This window comes from Ursus maritimus, unplaced genomic scaffold (genome assembly GCF_017311325.1).
Source record: "Ursus maritimus isolate PB19 unplaced genomic scaffold, ASM1731132v1 scaffold_14, whole genome shotgun sequence".
NCBI classification, from domain to species: Eukaryota; Metazoa; Chordata; class Mammalia; order Carnivora; family Ursidae; genus Ursus; species Ursus maritimus.
This window is the reverse complement of record NW_024423786.1, coordinates 50,396,426-50,414,989: the sequence shown is the minus strand read 5'-3', so window position 1 is coordinate 50,414,989 and position 18,564 is coordinate 50,396,426. Positions and strand designations below refer to the sequence as shown.

General features: G+C 46.7%; 2 protein-coding genes across 4 annotated transcripts in view; both read right to left on the bottom strand.

The window, feature by feature from the left end:
- Positions 1-1,037, bottom strand: part of LOC103676346 (zinc finger protein 891) — a 31,572-nt gene extending 30,535 nt beyond the window's left edge. The window contains exon 1 of one of the 2 annotated variants that reach the window (XR_005834637.1): positions 51-1,025. The gene's annotated coding sequence lies outside the window, so the exon portion shown is untranslated. Of the gene's footprint in view, positions 1-50 lie in introns of both variants that reach the window. The other variant, XM_040629392.1, reaches the window with a different exon arrangement.
- A 12,251-nt stretch (positions 1,038-13,288) lies between these two features.
- On the bottom strand, positions 13,289-16,745 carry FBXL12 (F-box and leucine rich repeat protein 12). 2 transcript variants are annotated; one of them, XM_040629379.1, is made up of 3 exons: positions 16,420-16,745; positions 16,228-16,300; positions 13,289-14,725 (listed from the first exon to the last, which is right to left on the bottom strand). In XM_040629379.1, exons 1-3 carry the CDS (start codon positions 16,503-16,505, stop codon positions 13,904-13,906), a joined length of 981 nt encoding a protein of 326 aa, XP_040485313.1. In that variant the 5' UTR covers positions 16,506-16,745; the 3' UTR covers positions 13,289-13,903. The 2 variants fall into 2 exon arrangements, with proteins under 2 accessions (XP_040485313.1, XP_040485314.1); XM_040629380.1 differs by lacking the exon at positions 16,228-16,300.
- Between the last annotated feature and the right edge of the window lie 1,819 nt (positions 16,746-18,564).

Here is an 18,564-nt window from a genome sequence, read left to right as displayed (position 1 = left end):
CCCCCCCCCCCCCCCCGCCCCTTCTCCCAGCTCCCGGCGGGATCTCGCACCTGCAGCCACTCTTCTGTGCTGGAAACAACCAGAAAAACCGTGGTACCGTTAGAGGAAAGATGGCGGCCGCTCGGGGGACGCGCACCCTATTCCGGTCTCGGGGCTTGGAAAGCAGAAGGCTCCCGCGGGGCCTAGAAGCGCTGAGGCAGCGGGAGGGGCGGTTGTCGCGTCCTCTGGCCTCCCGGAGAAGTCCTAGTGACCGGCCAAAGGCACTGCAGCTGGGCCCATGCCCCTCCGGCTCCACTCCGGGGACCCTGGGCCAGAGCCAGGAGGGAGGATGGGGCGGTGGGCGGAACTAGAACGGTCCAGAGTCTGTTGGGCGGAGCCTTGCGCCCGCCCCTGACCCGCCTGGCAGCTCCCGCTCAAAAAAATGCTCATCTCTGAGTTCTTGCAGCGGGCTTCAAGGATGTACAAAGCTTGGAGGTGATTCGTTATGCAGCAGTGATAACGGATACATACCTCCTCACTATTCTTAAAAAAACTTTCTTGCCCTTTCTCAGTTGTTTGGTATTATCTTTGAACTTGTCTTACATTTGTGTATTAATCTTGGGACTGTTGACTTCAATTTTTTAAACCTTTCTGTTTTTATATGACAAATAGTAAAGGATGTGTAGATTCTCCTTAGGTATGAACATGCTTAGATCTTTTTATATTTCGTTTGCTGGTTTTAGTTTTATGTGGTTACCATCATTTCCCTTACTAATGCTTTTCCTTTCATTTATTAACTTGAGTCACCTTCACAGAACTTTTATTTCTACTGGGGAGGAGGACAGTTGTCAATGCCACATTGGAATATTTCTAGTATATTTACAAACCTGTGGAGATTCATTCAATCATTTCTTCTTAAACCATTTCAAAAAAATAAGCACAATAAAGTGTCGACCTTAAAAATAAAAGTTATTTTACCAGCAAAAATAGGTTTATTGAGGAATAGCCAAGAATTACAATCTGGGACAAGCAAACTATGGCAAAACCATTCGCTAGTCCAGCAAAGGAGAGGAATGTTATTCATGGAAAAGAAGGAATAAGTTGGGAGGAGTTGTTTTGAATGAAAGTCAATTGGACAAAATAAGAGTTGAGAGTAATGAGTTTCTCATTGGCTAAGTTGCTTGGGAAGTCAATTTCTTGTAGGAGATGCAATGTACATCTCTTCCTGTTGGGGGACTGTAGTTGACAGTTCTTCCTGTGGTTAACATGAAGTGGCACAGCATGAGACCTATCCCTTCTGGCCTCCCGACTCCATTTTAGTGAGGTTTCCCTTTATTAATTTTCACAACAGGAAGCAAATATATAGTTTAAATTTTATTTTTAAAAATTTTTATTTATTGTTAAAATTTTATTTTTATTTGTGTTTTTAGAGAAGGAGAGACAGAATCTTAAGCAGGCTCCATGCCCAGTATGGAGCCCAACCCAGGCTCGATCTTACAACCCCGAGATCATGATCTGAGCCGAAACCAAGAGTTGAACACTTAACCAACTGAGCCACCCAGGCACCCCTAAAGATTCTGTTTTTAAGTAATCTCTGCACCCAACCTGGAGCTTGAATTTACAACCCCAAGGTCAAGAGTCACACACTCCACTGACTGAGCCAGCCAGGTGCCCCAAGATTTTAAATTCTCTATCCCTGCAAGCTGGGAGCCCAATACAGGGCTTGATCCTAGGACCCTGGAATCATGACCTGAGCCGAAGGCAGACACTTAACCAACTGAGCCATCCGGGAGCCCCATTTTTGTTTTATTTTTTTTGTGTGTTTTTGTTTTGTTTTTTAAGTAGGGCTTGGATGCCAACACAGGGCTTGAACTCATGACCCTGAGATCAAGACCTGAGCTGATATCAAGTGTTGGGCGCTTAACTGACTGAGCCACCCAGGGGCCCCCAGTGGGGGCCACTCTTTAGGGGAGCCCTGGGTTAAATCACATAGGAGGTCAGCACACACAGCTAAATATAGCCCTTCCTAATACCCCAAGGTGAAAGCCATTCCAGATTTATCCATAGAGCACCAACTATTGTACCTGGCACCATGCTGAGAACTCCTTTCTTATGCATCAGTAGCTAGAACCAGGCTTCCCTCATTGGCCCCCTTCAGGGTTCAACATGATGCCAGCAAATAGACAAGGGTGACAGCAAAGGAAAGATCTGATGTTGCGTGGGATCCCCGTGAGATCTCTGGATCTGGCAGTGACTGTTGTGTGTGTGGTGTGCTGTGTGTATGATGTGTGTGTGGTGTGGGGGTGGGTGGGCGGTGTATATGTGGTGTGTGTGTCTGGTGTGCAGGGATGATGACATGGTGTGGTGGTATATGTGTGCAAATATGTGTATCTTTGGTGTGTGTGCCAAAGCATGGTGGTATATATGTGTTTGTGTGTGTGTGTTGGTGTGTAGGTAGAGTACAGTGTGTATGTGGTGTGTATGTGTACGGATATGTGTGTGCCGCTGTACATACACACTCATTCTTGGAGCTGCTACCTGCTTACCCCACCCGGACGAGAGTCCTATTTCTTCACTCCATGGCCTGGCTGCCTCCCTGTCCTACCTCTGCCCTGACTCTCTCTTCTCCTCCCCCCCATAGTTTAAATTTTAAACAACTTTCAAAATGAAACCACACACGCACATACAACCCCTGTACCCTTTCTCAATCACAAACTCCTGGCTCCCCACTTAAAAGGGAGCAATATCCTGGGTTTTATGGTTATCACTTCTTTGCCTTTCCTTATACTTACACCACTTAAGTATTCATTCCTGATTACTACAGTTTAATTTTACATTTTTTTACTTAAAGAAATGAAATCATACAGGATTTTAAAAATGTTTTGTGAGATTCGTGCATATTATTGTGTATACTTCTGTTCACTCATGATAATCCGTAGTATTACGTTATTACATTGTATGAATACAGCACAGTCTACTTCCCATTTTAGTGATGATGCACTTTAAATCGTTTCTAGTTTGGGGCTATTTCAAATAATGCTTATCTGAATATTCTTGTACTAGTACATATTTCTTGGTGCCCGTGTGCAAGCATTCCTGATGTATACATTCCAAAGGGCGGAATTACAGGGTCCTTGGGTGTACATATCTTCCACCATAATAGGTCTGTTTTCCAAATGAATTATATCCATGCTGTTTAACAAATTACCATAAACTTTGTGGCTTACAACACACATTATCTGTTTCTATGATTTAGCTGGGTTCTCTGTTTTAGGGTTTCACAAGGCTGAGGTCAGGTTATCCAGGGCTGAGTCTTCATCAGAGACTCAACTGTGGGATAAGGATCTACTTCTAAACTCCATCAGGTTTAGCTACTTAATTGGCAAACTTAATTTCCTTTAGCTGTACTATTTGATGAGAACAAAGGCAAGAGAAATGTAGCTAAAATTAAGTCTCCTTACAACTTGCAGTCCATTGATAAATCCCCAAGATATGTGGAATGTGACATTCCTCGAGGATCTCGTGGCTACTTTACTGTTGATGTTTCATTAAAGACTAAAAGCAACCTTATCTCAATAGCTAGCCCTCCAAAGTCCTGGAGACCTTGCTTTTGACATGCACAAATTCCTTAGAGATTTACATTATCCCTAACCCCCACTAACTAAAAAGTATATAATCAGTTACTCCTCATGATCCCAGTGTGGCTCTTTCTGACCATAGGTCCCCATGCTATAATAAAAGCACCTTTCTGTACCAAAAACATCTCAAGAATTCTTTCTTTTTTAAAATTTTATTTATTTATTTGAGAGAGAGCACAGAGGGAGAGTGAGAGGAAGTAGCAGACTCCCCACTAAGCAGACAGCCCTGTGCGGGCTCAATACCAGGACCCCGAGATCATGAGATGAGCTGAAGGCAGCTGCTTACCTGGGATCGTGGATTCATCAGTGGACTGCAAGTTGTAAGAAGACTTAATTTTAGCTAACTGAATGAGCCACCCAGGCACCCCATGGTGTCTTTTCGATAGAGCTCTTTAGTGTATTCCAATGGTTCTGTCTTTAATGTGGTTACTGTTCTTCCCTTATCTTTAAATTGCCTATTTCCATGCCAATTCTCTATTGAATTGCTTGCCTTTTTGTCATTGATACATAGGAGTAAGTTGTATATCACATATGCCTTCTCCTGCTTTGCTTCCTATCTTTCAATTCTGTATTAAATTTTGATGTAGTCAGATATTTTTTGTATTTACATCTTTTTTTGAGGGAGATGGATAGAGAGAGAGTGCATGCAAGGGAAGGAGGGGTGGAGGGAGAGGGAGAGAGAGAATCTTAAGCAGGCTCCATGCCCAGCGCAGAGCCAACAGTGGGCTCAATCTCACAACCCTGAGATCATGATCTGAGCCAAACCAGGAGTCAACAGCTTAACTGACTGGGCCACCTGGGCACCCCTCCTTTTGTATTTATATCTCTTTGTTTTGTTTTGTTTTTAAGATATTATTTATTTATTTGAGAGTGAGAGAATGTGAAAGAGAGAGTCAGAGAATGGGGAGGGTCAGAGGGAGAAGCAGACTCCCTGCTGAACGGGGAGCCCGATGTGGGACTCAATCCTGGGACTCCAGGATCATGACCTGAACTGAAGGCAGTCGCTTGACCAACAGAGCCACCCAGGTGCCCTACATCTTTATTTTTAAAGATTATTTATTTATTTGACAGAGAGCGAGAGAGCACAAGCAGGGGGAGCAGCAAAGGGAGAGGGAGAAGCAGGCTCCCTGCTGAGCAGGGAGCCCAATGCGGGGCTCAATCCCAGGACCCTGGGATCATGACCAGAGCTGAAGGCAGATGCTTTACTGACTGAGCCACCCAGGCACCCCTGTATTTGCATCTTAAACAAGATTTCCATAAACAGCATATCCTCCAAATGTATGAGATTTCCCCCTAACATTTCAATATCCACATTTTCAAAAATATAGCATATTTGTAAGAATTTTATAGTTACCCTTATAAGCACCATCTAGATTCTACCATTAGCATTTTTCTATATTGCATTATCACATATTTATCTATCCTTCCATCTACCCGTCTTTTTTACATGTTTTTTGAAGTAACTTGTGACATCAGTACACATCTTCCCATATTTTTCAATATATATATATATATATATATATATATATATATATATATATATATATATATATATATATAATCCACTACAGTTTAATATTTGCATACAATGCTTTCTTTTGAGGAAAAATTTATGCAAGATGAAATTAACTTTAAAGTGTGCATTAGTTGAGTTTTGATAAATGCATCTGTGTAATCCAAATCTCTATCAAGCTATAATTATCCTCACTTGAAGAAGTTCATGTCTCGGGGCACCTGGGTGGCTCAGTCATTAAGCTTCTTCCTTTGGCTCAGGTCAGGATCCCAGGGTCCTGGGATAGAGCCCCACATCCGGCTTTCTGCTCCACGGGAAGCCGGCTTCCCCATTTCCCACTCCCCCTGCTTGTGTTTCCTCTCTCTGCTGTGTCTCTCTCTGTCAAATAAATTTTAAAAAATCTTCAAAAAAAAAAAAAAGGAAGTTCATGTCCCTTTCCTAGTCAGTTTCCACCCAAAACTTCTGCACAACCACAGTTCTTAAGTTTTGCTCTACAGATGACTGTTTTTCTCAGAACTCCACCTAAACGGAATCATATAATATGTATACTTTCACCCAGCATGTTTAAGATCATCCGTGCTCATGTCCTTTGAAAAGTTCTTTTTTTTTTTTTAATATTTTATTTATTTATTCGACAGAGATAGAGACAGCCAGCGAGAGAGGGAACACAAGCAGGGGGAGTGGGAGAGGAAGAAGCAGGCTCACAGCGGAGGAGCCTGATGTGGGGTGGATCCTGGAACGCCGGGATCACGCCCTGAGCCGAAGGCAGACGCCCAACTGCTGTGCCACCCAGGCTCCCCTGAAAAGTTCTCATTTAAAACATAAGAGCACGTTCCTGCCCCTCTACACTTTCGGGTTACAACATCAGCCTAGTGCTCGGGAGAAGGGGGCGAAGGAGGAACAGATGAGAACACTGAGGTCCAGAATCATCTGGACACAGTACTCCCAATACAACCGAGCAACGCTCAGCCCCGTAGGTCGGGAAAAGCCGTGGACCCGCAAGGCTCTTGCAAATCGCGCCGCACGGACCAGACCGGACCCGCCCTTTGGCCTGAGATCCTTCCCGCCAGACCTACCCAGGTGACACCACAGCAGGGCGCGCCGGGAAGCGATACAGCCGCCTCCAGGCACCCAGCTGACCGACACTTCCGCCTCCGGTTTTGCGAGCGGGGGAAGGGGCGGGGCTCCAGGGCTCGGGCGGGGTGGAAAGGGAAGAGGGAGGAGCCCGAAGAAGCCCAGGGAAGAGTACCAGGGTGAGCGGGCGGAGCTAGAGGCAGGAACAGCCTCTGGAGGCGTGGCCTAGCTGGAGACAATTCCTGGGGGCGTGGCGCGGGGGGGGGGCGAAGACCAATCCTAGAAGGCGGGACTAAGAGTAAGTGAAGGGCATCGTAGGCAGGGCTAAGGTGGCGCCCAGGCTCAGGGGGCGGAGCCCGGGCGGCGACCAGGTGTGAGGCAGTGCTCCGGTGGAGCTTCACTTCCAATTGGCCGGTCCTCAAGATTCCCAGTAAAGCTTTTTTTGCTCCTTCTCTCTGCCCTTCCGAGACCCTACGTGACAGAACACCAGGTTTACAAAGGTACCCGTCAGTCCACAAAGTGGATCACACTTCCGTTCATCCTGTTCCTTCCTTAGGCCCTTAAACTTTATAATTTTCTTCTTCAATGGGTCGTATCTTTCAGTTAGGTTTACTCCTAGACACTATATATACGTACGTTTAACTTTTTGTTTCATTTGCCATTTGATTGTTATTGGAGAATTCTGAAAGATGAGGGACATGCTCTGATTTAACTAACAGATATACATTGGAGTATCCAGCCAATACAGTAGATGCCCAACAAATATACTTTCCTTCCATTTTCCTATTTATGAAGGGCGAAGAGGTATACAAATATTAGCAACTTCTCATAATTCCTGTACTGTGAGAGTAAAATAATCTGCATGACAAATTTTGTGACGTGCTGCCATCTGCTGGGGATTAAGGGTATTACATACACTCTGTCTCCAGCAGGGGCTCTTGAAACCAACCGGAAAACTGTACTTCCCCGTTGGAAAGTTCTGTGAAAATGAATAAAAGGAAACCTCATTTAGAACGGAGTCGGGAGACCGGCAGGGAGAGCTTTCACGCGCAGCACTAGTTGTCAAGTGCAGACCCACCTGGAAGAGAGAGACCAAGTGGACACTAAGTTACTATCCTCACAGGAGGCAGGAAGATTTCTTCTTCCCCCAGCAACAGCTCAGCCAATGAGAAGCCACTACACTTCAAACTCCCAGTCTATTCCAATGGACTTTCAGTTTATAATAGGCCCTCCGAACGCCCCCTTTCTCCTTTTTAAAAAAAAAGCTACCCTCCTTTGTTGGTGGAAATTATCTATGGTTTTGCCATAGTTTGCTTGGGCCCGGGCTTGCAATTTTTTCTATTCCTAAATGACCCCATCTTTTACTGGAAAAATCACCACCCGTTTTGTTTTTAAGGTCAACCGTTCTCACTTTAAAAAGCGTTTTCCCTTCCCACTATCCCTTTGGTTATAACATCTGCCTCGTGTTTGAGGTAAGGAGGAACAACAGTTTGACAGTTGAGAAAACTAAGGCCCAGAATCATGTACACACAGGATTTCCACTTCAGCCCCAGCAATCTGGTTGAAGGAATTTAGGGAATGACTATGAATTTCTGGGGGAACAATGCAAAGGCCCCGAAGTAGGAGAAGTTTGACTTCTAAACAACAGCTGAAGTCCAGTGTCTAAAATGTCTGAAGTGAGTTCGGCAGGATGGAGACTAGCTGGGAGTGAAGTCAGATAAGTAATGGAATCATATCATACGAGGCCACCTGGGCAACTGTAAGAATTGCAGGGTTTGGAACACCTGGGTGGCTCAGTTGGCGAAGCATCTGCCTTTGGTGCAGGTCATGAGCCCAGGGTGCTGGGATCGAGCCCTACATTGGGCTCCCTGCTAAGCGGGGACTCTGCTTCTCCCTCTCCCTCTGCCCTTCCCACCTGCTTCCGCTCATTCTCATGCGCGCTCTCTTTCTCTCTGTCAAATAAGTAAAATCTTTTTTTAAAATTGTGGGTTTTACCTTGAGTGCAATGGGGGAGCCCCTGAAGGGTTTTGAGCTATAGGAGCAACATTATCTGATGTATATTTTTATTTTATTTTATGTTAAAGTTCTCTTTGTCTGCTGTGTGACTCTAGGGAGGCAAAGACAGAATCAGGCAGGACAATGAGAAAGTTAAGGCTATGATCCCAATGACAAATGGAGATAGCTGGACGAAGGTGGCCGGGAGGAACGGAAGGAGTAGGACCAGCTCTGATGCTAAAATTAAGGCAGAGCTGATGGCTATCTGCTGATGGATTTGTGTAGTTTTAAGGTAAGGTGTCAAAAATGACCCAAAGGATTTTTGTTTATCATTGTCAAAAATAATTCTGGACGTTAGTAGAGAAAGACTTCATTCAAAAGGATTATTTCAAAAGAGGAAAGGCCTTTTGAAATAAGAACACTGCAACCATAAGATCTATAAGTATCTTAAAAGTTAGTTAGAAAAAGTCTCTTCTTTTATAGGGAGGAGTAAGTGAAGCCCAGGGAACATCTGTTTAAGGAGGTACAGTGTAAGTGCCTGATATTAAGCTTTTGATAGAAGAGGCATCCATTTTATGAACCTTAATAAAAGACATCTCATTTAAAATGAAGTCAGGGGTGGGGCACCTAGGTGGCTCACTGGGTTAAACATCCAACTCTTGATTTCAGATCAGGTCTTGATCTCAGGGTCCTAAGTTCAAGCCCGGTGTTGGGCTCCATGCTGGGTGTGGAGCCTACTTAATAAAATAGAATAATATAAAATGGAGTCAGAAGGCCAGAAGGGGTACCATACCACTTCTTGCAGCCCTTTTCGGAAGGAACAGATAGAGACATACATTGTATCCTCAACATGAAGAAGCTTGAGCATTTACTACGCCAGTGATTGGAGGAAAGATTTACTCCTAGCTCAGCAACAGCTCAGCCAATGGGAGACAGTCACAGCTCAGCCAATGAGAAGCCACTATACTTCAAACTCCCAATTTACTCCAACGGACTTTTTTGCTTATAATAACCCTACACAAATCCCCTCTTTCCCCTATAAAAGAGCATTCTTCTCCTTTTTTCTCCAGACTTGCCTATGGTTTTGCCACAACCTGCATGTCCTGAATTGTAATTCTCTGCTATTCCTGAATAAACCCTTTTTTTTTTTTTGCTGGTAAAATAACTTTCATTTTTAAGGTTAACAAAATTCGCCAATAAAGTGTGAATCCACAAAACCCTAGGCTCTCCACCCCATCCTGAACCACCAATAAAGACAGAACCCCAGGACTGTGCGATCTCTCTCGCGTGCGCTCTCTTTCTTTCCTGGCAATCTTGGGTATGCCATGTACCTCCAGCACTTGTGAGTAATAAATCTTAGTTTTCAGAGTTACCTGATAGTTGCTGCTGAGGTGTGGCTTGCAATCATAATAAGAACCACAAGGGGGGTCCAGCCACAACGTTGGCTCCAGTACCGGCAATGTCTGTGGGGGCTCACTGCCAATAGTAGGGGCCCAGATGAGTGCCCCAGGCATTCCTAGCCAATAGCAACTCTATTACAGGCCGAGACTGACACAAAACGGGTATGCATCTATTTTAATCCATTAGGGAGAAAACATCATTCCTCTGACTTTCCATGTCCAAGGAGGGCAAACGTCAGCTGAAGTGACCTCTGCACATACACACCCGTACCCTTTATCTCACTAGCAGGTTTGGAAGAAAGAACCGAGCATCTTCAAGTCTCACCCTTTCTCTCTCCCTTTGGGAGTCTGTGGGACTCCAGGAAGGGCTAGTTTGATCAGGCTGGGGCCATCCAGTAAACATCCAGAGGAGCTTTGTGGCTGACCGGCTGGACCACACCCAAGTACATTTGGCAAATGCAGCAGTAAAACATCATAAGGCCAACAGGGAATGCGGAGTGAAACCATCATGCTTCAATCCAGGCTTTATTACTCATGAAGCTGATGTTTCCATCTCTAACTCCCGTGATTGGTCTCAAATTCAGAAGGGAGATTAAGAGATGTCATTGATTAGGGCGTGTGGCTGGCTCAGTTGGAAGAGTACGCAGCTCTTGATCTTTGGCTCATGAATTTCAGTCCCATGTTGGGTCCAGAGATTACTTTAAAAAGTAAATAAACTTTTAAAAATTTTTAAAAAGTAATGTCTTTGATTTTTCTCCAAAGTCCCAATAGCATACAAAATTATAGAAGATTATACGTCTAACTTCTCACAATGATTTCCTGTGGGACCTGGGATTAGAAAGAGGTTCACTTCCTATAATTTTTTAAATAAGATTTTATTTATTTAATAAATAAAAGAGACAGACAGAGCACAAGCGGGGGGAGGGGCAGAGGGAGAGGGAGAAGCAGACTCCCCGCTGAGCAAGGAGCCCTATGCAGGACTTCCTTGATCCCAGGACCCTGAGATCGTGACCTGAGCCGAAGGCAGCAGCAGCGGCTTAACCGACTGAGCCACCCAGGCGTCCCTCACTTTCTATAATGTTAAAATTCTTTACGAACATGTTATTTTTTAATATCAGAAAAAATTATTTTAAGAAAAAACATGTTTAAACACAAATCTCCATCAAAAGATGAATGGGTAACTAATTGTGCTATATTAGCCGTACGACAGAATACTACTTGGGAACAAAGTTTTGGCTCCTACAACAGCCTGGATGAATCCCAAAATCATTATGGTGTGTGAAAGAAAGACACCCCCAACACACACACACACACACACACACACATAGATACACGAAGTATAAAATATATGATTCTACTTACATAAAATTCTAGGAAAATAAAAATAATCTATAGTGGCAGAAAGCAGATCAGCGTCTGCCTGGGAACAGGGATGGAGGGAGGTTAAAAGGAGCCACAAGGAAACTCTAGGGAGTTATGGAAATATTTGTTATCTTGATGGTTTCACAAGTGTACACATGTGTCAGAACTCATCAAATTATGCACCTAAATATGCACTGTTTATTTATGTGAATTGTACCTTAATAGAGCTCATTGGGCTGCTGGAAGAAGTCCATGCATGAGGACTGAGCATAGTACCTGACACAAAAAAGATACTTAAAGTTCGCTATTGTGATTATCCTTTACTTTCAATGGAGGGTGTACTAGTCATGTTTTTTATTTTCTATATTTCGTGATGCTTTGACACCTTAGAGCCTTGTGAACCTGGGTAAGGACCACCCCTCTAAGGGGTGCCTTTGAGCACACTTTCATATGCAAACCAACCAATCCAACTACCTCCTTGATCTCAGTCTTACACAGCAAACCAATATTCCCTCTGCCTAAATCACCCCAGGGCCAAGTAACAGGCAACTAGGGACTTCTAGAGCCTAGAGCCTAGAGCTCACCAAAATTACTCAAATTAGCCAATTCTAAATTTGCTCAGCTTGCCTCCCCTGCCTTGCCCATTTCTTCCTGCAAAAACCATAATAAAGGCTCATGCCCGTGCTTTCCCCCTACTTCTGCCTCCTGCAGACCCTGGTTTTCCCCCATAGTGGCTCTGCATGGCATGGTGAGCCCCCTGTTCTTGGGAACTGTAAGTAATAGTTTTCTTTCAAAGACAGTTGTCGCCATGTCTATCACCACACGTGATTAATACAAATCTCAGGTGCGTTTAATAACAAAGGGCGTCCTCACGCTCCCAGGCAGCGGTCAGGGATGGAAGAGCTCTGTCTTATGTCCCATAACCCTACCGCCCCTCAGAGCTAAGCTCAGGGAAGGGGTCACTAAAGTAGGTTGAGCCTGGAAGAAAGACACCAACAACCAGGCGCATGCTGACGCCAGCTCATGCCAGCTCAGGAGGGCCAATTGTTAAACTTGCAGGGATTTTGTAAGCCAGTTGTTAGACTGTCGGTAGCTCGAAACCAGCCATGATGGGATACTTACACCACAGACATGGGCAAACACCACAAATTAGGGCTCCCACGCCCCATCACTACTTGCTAGCGCTGGCCGTTAAACACTTCCATGTTAACCACTGCCTCCAATTCCATGCCTGCTGCTCCATTTCTGCAAGAAAAGCAAGAAGAAAGGAAGGAAACTTTTTTCCTCCTCGAGCTGCTCCAGGTGGGGCATCAGCCGCCTACTCCAGGACCACCAGCAGAGCCCAGCATAAGACTCCATCATGCTCCCCACAACAGACCTCAGGTCTCCAGACACACTTTAAACAGATCTCTTTCCCCGACCTGAGACTTCTCCAGTCCCAACACCCCAGCCTGATCAGTCTAGTCCCCCAGGTGCCCTGGGCTGGAGCTGCCGGGTTGGATCACGGCATGGGACAAGCACACCCTAACCATGGCCACACTGGGAGAGTACTCGAATCGTAGTGCTCATGTGGCCTGCTGGGGAATTTCTGCTCCACCTGCTAGTGGGAAAGTATGGGAGAGACACCCAGGTCCTCTGGTAAGTGAGCTTGGAGCAAGGAACCAAGGGTCCCAGCTCGGCCGTTTTCTCTTCTGGCTCTGCCCACCCCAGAGCAGGCGGGCTGGGCCGGTGGGCAGGTGGGGAACCTGTGGAGTCACACACACCATCCTCCCCAGCTCAGATCAAAGTAACACTCCTCGCAAAGGCGGGCGCTCCTGATCGCTATCTGCCGGCCACCTGCTTCTTTCAAGTGGCTCAGACTCAGCAGGCAGAGAAAGTCGAGAGGTACTGAACTCCTAAAACTCGTGCCACCCGTGAGGACCCTCCAACCTCACCCCAGCAACTGTCTGACTTCACTTTCTATTGCTCACCTCTTGTTCCCTCGGCCACAGGGTTCTTCCCGATCCTCAAAAATGTCAAGGTCATCCCCATCTCAGTGTCTTGGTCTTTTCTCTTTCCCCAGCACATCCCAGAGTGGGTTCCTCGTCACCTCCCAGGTCTCCAAACTTGAGCGGCTCATCCCGCCCACTCCACCAGACATGGGCACCTCCATCACAAGAGCCTGGACTATTGTCTCTAAAACTATTCCATCAATGCGTTCACCTGTTGATGGCCCTGCCTTCTACTCAGGGCTTGCTTTGTTCACTGCTGCGGCCCCAGGACTTTAGAACACAGCCTGTGATAGAGCGGGCACTCAAGAAATGCTTGTTGAATAAGAAACCAAATGCTTTTTTGAAAAAAAAAAAATTATTTTTCTTTAATAGCAAAATAATATATATTGTGGAAAATTTGGAAAATACAGAATACCAAGTACAGAAAATACAACTTAGAACCTTCATTAACACTTTTGATCATCAAAGCCTAAGTCTTACTTGGCTTTCTCATCATGTCCCTCGTGTGCAAGTAGGTCTATCACTGGTGTGTCGCTGTGTGGGTGCACATGCATAGACAGTCTTTCCAGGCCTCCTAAGGGGCCTTGGCCTCTCAGGTCCCCCTAACTCCTAACCCCACCCTTCTGCATCCATCCTGTTCCTGAGAACAACCCTTCATCAAGGACCTTTTCGGCCCAGGGCTGGTAAAGAGTTAAGGCTTTGCAATATAACCATGAGGTAGCTATGATCTTCCCCATTTCCAGATGTGGGGACAGGCCCTCCAGGAGGCTGGCTGATGTCACGGAGGCCAAAGAACTGGCAAACAGGGATTCCAATTGTCTGGAGGCCCCAAGGCCTCAGTTCTCTCTACCCGTGACTTTCAGGTCCTGTCAGCCTGACTACAGGCCCTCTGCAAGTGCCGTTCAGAGGGTGTGGTGCTCCCCAAGGAAAGCTAAGATGGATGGGTGGTGGTCACATCCACCAGTCCATGGACTCTTTAGGGCAGGCCCTGACGATGACCATACAGTGGGGCAGCCCCCTACACAGAATCCTCTCAGCCTCCTGACCCTCCCACCCTAGCCCCTGCAGCTCAAGGACCCTGAGCTTGGGCATGGCAAGGCAGGAGGAGAGGATTTCAGCCGGGGAAGGCATTTCTGGGGTGATGAGAGGACCTAGCAAGCACAGACTCTCCAGGGCGGGCATGCCCTCCAAGACCGACAGGCCAGGGGCAGAAAGGCCCCTCACGGTCAGCCGGATCTTCCGCACATCTCGGAGGTGGCGGCTGATGGCCAGGAGGGTGCTGTCGGCCGAGAGGGTGCAACCTAGCACCTCCAGCCTCTGCAGGTAGCTCAGCTCCTGGAGGCCCGCATCCAGCCCTGTCTCTGTCACGCGGTAGGTGCCACCAAGCACCAATGACCGCAGGGCGCGAAAGCGTGTCAGGCCCTGCAGGTGCTCGTCTCGGAAGGCAGGGACACGGTCCAGCACAATGCACTCCAGCAAGGGCAGCACGGTGGGGTCCTGCTCCTTGAGGAGCCAGGCCATGGAGATCTCACAGCTGTGCAGCTCCAGGGTCCTCAGGGTGCAGGGCAGGCTGGTGATGGGCACCATGCTCAGGTCGGCCACGTGCAGGCAGAGGCGCTTCAGGTTGGGGCACTTCTGGCCCAGGGCCCTCATCAAGGCGGGGGACAACTGGGGGGCCTGGGAGCCTGAGAACAGGTAGCCACCCATCCGCAGGGAATGGAGCCGGGATGCCATGTACCGGCGAAGGAGGTGCCACATGACTTTAGGCCGCATCTGTAAGAGCCAGAGATGGGGGTGACAGGGTGAGAGATATGGAGAACATTCCAAGGCCCCTGCCTGCCTGGAGACAAAAAAGCCCCAGTGGGGCTCCAGAGCTCCCCTGGGCTTCTGCCCCTCCCCTGCCAGGTTCATCTGACCCTGCACCTCCCCAGGAGCAACAACACAATATAACCCATTCATTTTGATTTCTGGTTTGAGCAAAAGCCATGAGGGGAAAAGAGAAGATCAGAATAGATCTGTCTTTAGCACAAGAGCGGATTCTCATAATCTGGAGTAAGTAAGAAAGCAAAGCGACTCACCAGCATTTTATCCCTTTCTTAATGACCACTGCCAGTCGAAATAAGCAACACAAAACAAGCTGAAAAAGGCTAGAACTGCCTAGAGTAAGTTACACCTATGTTAAAAAACCATCATCACCATCATCACAACCTGGTAATGGTGAAAGCTGCAAAAATAAACCCTGGAAAGTTAATTACTAGAAAACAAACAAAATGTAACTTAATATAGGCACATTTTACCTTTAAAAAGAAAAAAAGAAACTGCAGAGTGTAAAATTTGTGCATAGCATAAAACCTGGGAGGTTGCTAGAAATTCAGAATCTGGGGCCCCGTCCAGTTAAATGAATCAGAATCAGCATTTTAACAAGATCCTTGGGTGATTCATATACACAGGCAAGTTTGAGACACTCCTTTATAATACTGTTTATAATAGTAAAAAGCTGGAAATAACTAAATGTCTGTCAACAGAAAAATAGATAAACTGTGGTATATATATTTAACAAGTTAAAAGAAACAAACTAGATTTACATGTTTCAATTAAAATAAATCTCCAAAGCAATGTGGCATGAATAAAGCTAGTTGTGGGTAGATATACAATAAATAGCATTTAATTACCTAAATAGAATACCATTATTTAAATTTGAGAAACACATTAACAAAACTTTATATTGCTTCTTGGCACTCATACAGGAAATAAAAAAGTCATCGGAAGACTACAAATCCATTTTCTAATAGTGGTTACCTCTGAGGACGGTTTCAAAAAATGCAACGAATATATCCATAAATATTGTGTGCATACATGTATACATAAATCTTTGCATGTCTGTTCACATAATCTGCAGCAAAAATGACCAAAGGTCAAAATGGGTTAAATCAAGGTGATGAGTACATAGTTGTTTCAGATATTACCCTCTACACATTTCTATAGATATTTGCAATAGTTCATACTAAAACAACAAAAATAAATACGATGCAAATGGGAAAAAGTGGGAAAGGTTCCGTTGCACTACTCAGGAAATAAATTCTGGAAATTAAGTTGAATCTGGAAAATGATTTCTCCAGGAAAACTCATTAATAGATAATATAAGCAACTCAGGTAAGTGACGGTGCGGGAATGCGCCCGGGACTGCCAAGCTCGAAATCCAGGGAGCGAGGGGGTGGGGCTAGCGGCCCAGACACCCGACCCCGGCCCAGGCCCGCCCCGTCGGCCCCGCGTACCGTGTACAGCGTCAGGTCGACATGTCGCCAGAGCCACCGGTCGTCCACCAGCCTCTTCCATCGGTGACAAACCCTGGGGGAGGGGGCCCGCCGTTAGAACAACCCCGGCCCCGCGGGGACCGGATCCGCAGCTCAGGGTGAGTCCCACCCCGACCCGACCTTCCCACCCACCCCTGCGGGGCGGGGCCGCACCTGGAGATGCGGATCCGGTCCCGGACCGGGAGGTAGGAGAAGATCTCCAACAGGACTGAGTCCGGCAGGTCTGCCAAAGTCGCCATGATCCGACCGACACGCACTTCCGCTTGCGGCTGAGGGGATTCGGGATCTCGCTACGGGGGCGCCAGCGGGTGGCGGGGGTCCCGGCAGGGCGGTGGCCGCCACCTCCGACGGCGGGAGGACAGTTTCAGCTTTCCTCTTGCGGTGACATGGTTCGGTCCCGGCGACAGGCCCGCCGGCGATGAGGATGGAGCGCGGAGGATGGGACTGGGGACCAAGCCCGAGCACGGAAGGCGTGGCTGAGGCTCTGACGTGACCCGGAGGCGGGGTTAGGGGCGCAGACGAGGCTGGGGGCGGGGCTGGGGCTCGGACCAAGCCCGGAAGGCGCGGCTGGGGCGGTGACGGGAGACCAGGACGTTGATGGATAGACGACGCCCGGAGCGATTGGCGGTTGACGAGGCTGAGGGCGGGGCTAAGGGCCGGGACAGGGCTCGTAGGGCGGGGTTAAGGGCTGGGACTGTGCTGGGGGCGGGGCCAAGGGCGGGGAGGAGGCTCGTGGGGCGGGGCCAAGGGCGGCGACGATCAGCCCGGGGGCGGAGCTAGGGGCGGTGACAGGCCCGGAGAGCGCCAAGCGTTGGGAGGGCGGGGCTGCAGACTCCCGACCCAGCCCGGAAGGCGCCCTAAGAGCAGCGCTGTCTGGGGTCAACCAGCGGTTGTCCTAAGAGAGCGAGGCCCTAACTTTCTTACTTACTAACGCTTTTTGATGCCTATGAACAAGAATAAATTTGTAGAACCGAAATAGCTTGTTAACAAAGGGCGTGTTCAATTTTTCGTTTTGGTAGAGCCAAATTGTTCTCCTTAGAGGCTGAGTTGACACTCCCACCAGATATATATCGCCCATTTGCTTTTAAAAGCTTTTATTTTTAAGTAATCTCTACACCCAAACTGGGTCTTGAACTTACAACTTGGAGATCAAGAGTCGCATACACTACCCACTGAGCCAGTCAGGCGTCCCATATCATTTTTTTTTTTAAGATTTTATTTTCAAATAATCTCTATGCCCAACACAGGGCTGGAACCCACAACCCCAAGATCAAGGGTCGCATGCTGCATAGACTGAGCCAGCAAGGCACCCCATCACTCATTTTTAAATTAGCAATTCATTAAAAAATTATCAATAAAAACAGTGAAATTTATTCAACATTCCTGTATTGATGAGTATTCAAGTCGTTCCCAGATTTGTTACCCAAACAATATTTGAGCTAAGCATTTATATATATACATATATATAAACATTTATATATACTTTATAGGTATCCCTCTCACATGTTTTTTCTATTGGATAAATAGAAATATATATATAGATATATCTATAGATATATCTTGCATTTTTTTCGTTTTTAAAACATTTTATTTATTTATTTGTCAGAGGAGAGAGAGAGCACAAGCAGGGGAGGTGGCAGGCAGAGGGAGAAGCAGGCTCCCCGCTGAGCAAGGAGTTCCATGCATGACTTGATCCCAGGATCCTGGGATCATGACCTGAGTCGAAGGCAGACGCTTAACCAAGTAAGCCACTCAGGTGTCCCTCTTACATGTTTTTTCTATGGGATAAATAAACCAGGAACCGGTATGATGGGTCAAAGGACATGTGAAGTTTAATTTAGAGGTTTTGCTAGATCACACCCCCAAGAGCGTATATCGGCAATAAATGTTTTCAGTACACACACACACACACAGAGGCAGGAACTGGAGATGCTGAAAACTGTCTTAAAAAGAAATGCAAAACTCATTAAGATGTATACATTAAATGTGCGCGATTTTTGTGTATCAACTATACCTCAATAAAGCTAAAAAAATACATCTGTATGCTTGTTCTTATCCATAAACAAATAAAAAGTAAAACACCAGGGCTTTCATCTATCAGATTAAAAAAGATGAAGAAGGGGCGCCTGGTGGCTCAGTTGGTTAAGCCGCTGCCACTGCCTTCGGCTCAGATTATGATCTCAGGGTCCTGGAATCAATCAGGCCCTGCATAGGGCTCCCCACTCAGTGGGGAGTCTGCTTCTCCCTCTCCTTCTGGCCCTCCCCCCTGCTCATGCTCTCTCTCTAATAAATAATAAA

What these genes read in the sequence shown, in the direction of transcription:
- FBXL12 (XM_040629379.1), bottom strand. Translation starts at nt 16,505, where the DNA reads ATGGCGACTTTGGCAGACCTGCCGGACTCAGTCCTGTTGGAGATCTTC. An exon ending in GACCGGATCCGCATCTCCAG is followed by an intron (nt 16,301 to 16,419) that starts GTGCGGCCCCGC and finishes CCCCTCCCCCAG; the next exon opens with GGTTTGTCACCGATGGAAGA. An exon ending in TCGACCTGACGCTGTACACG is followed by an intron (nt 14,726 to 16,227) that starts GTACGCGGGGCC and finishes TGGCTCTTACAG; the next exon opens with ATGCGGCCTAAAGTCATGTG.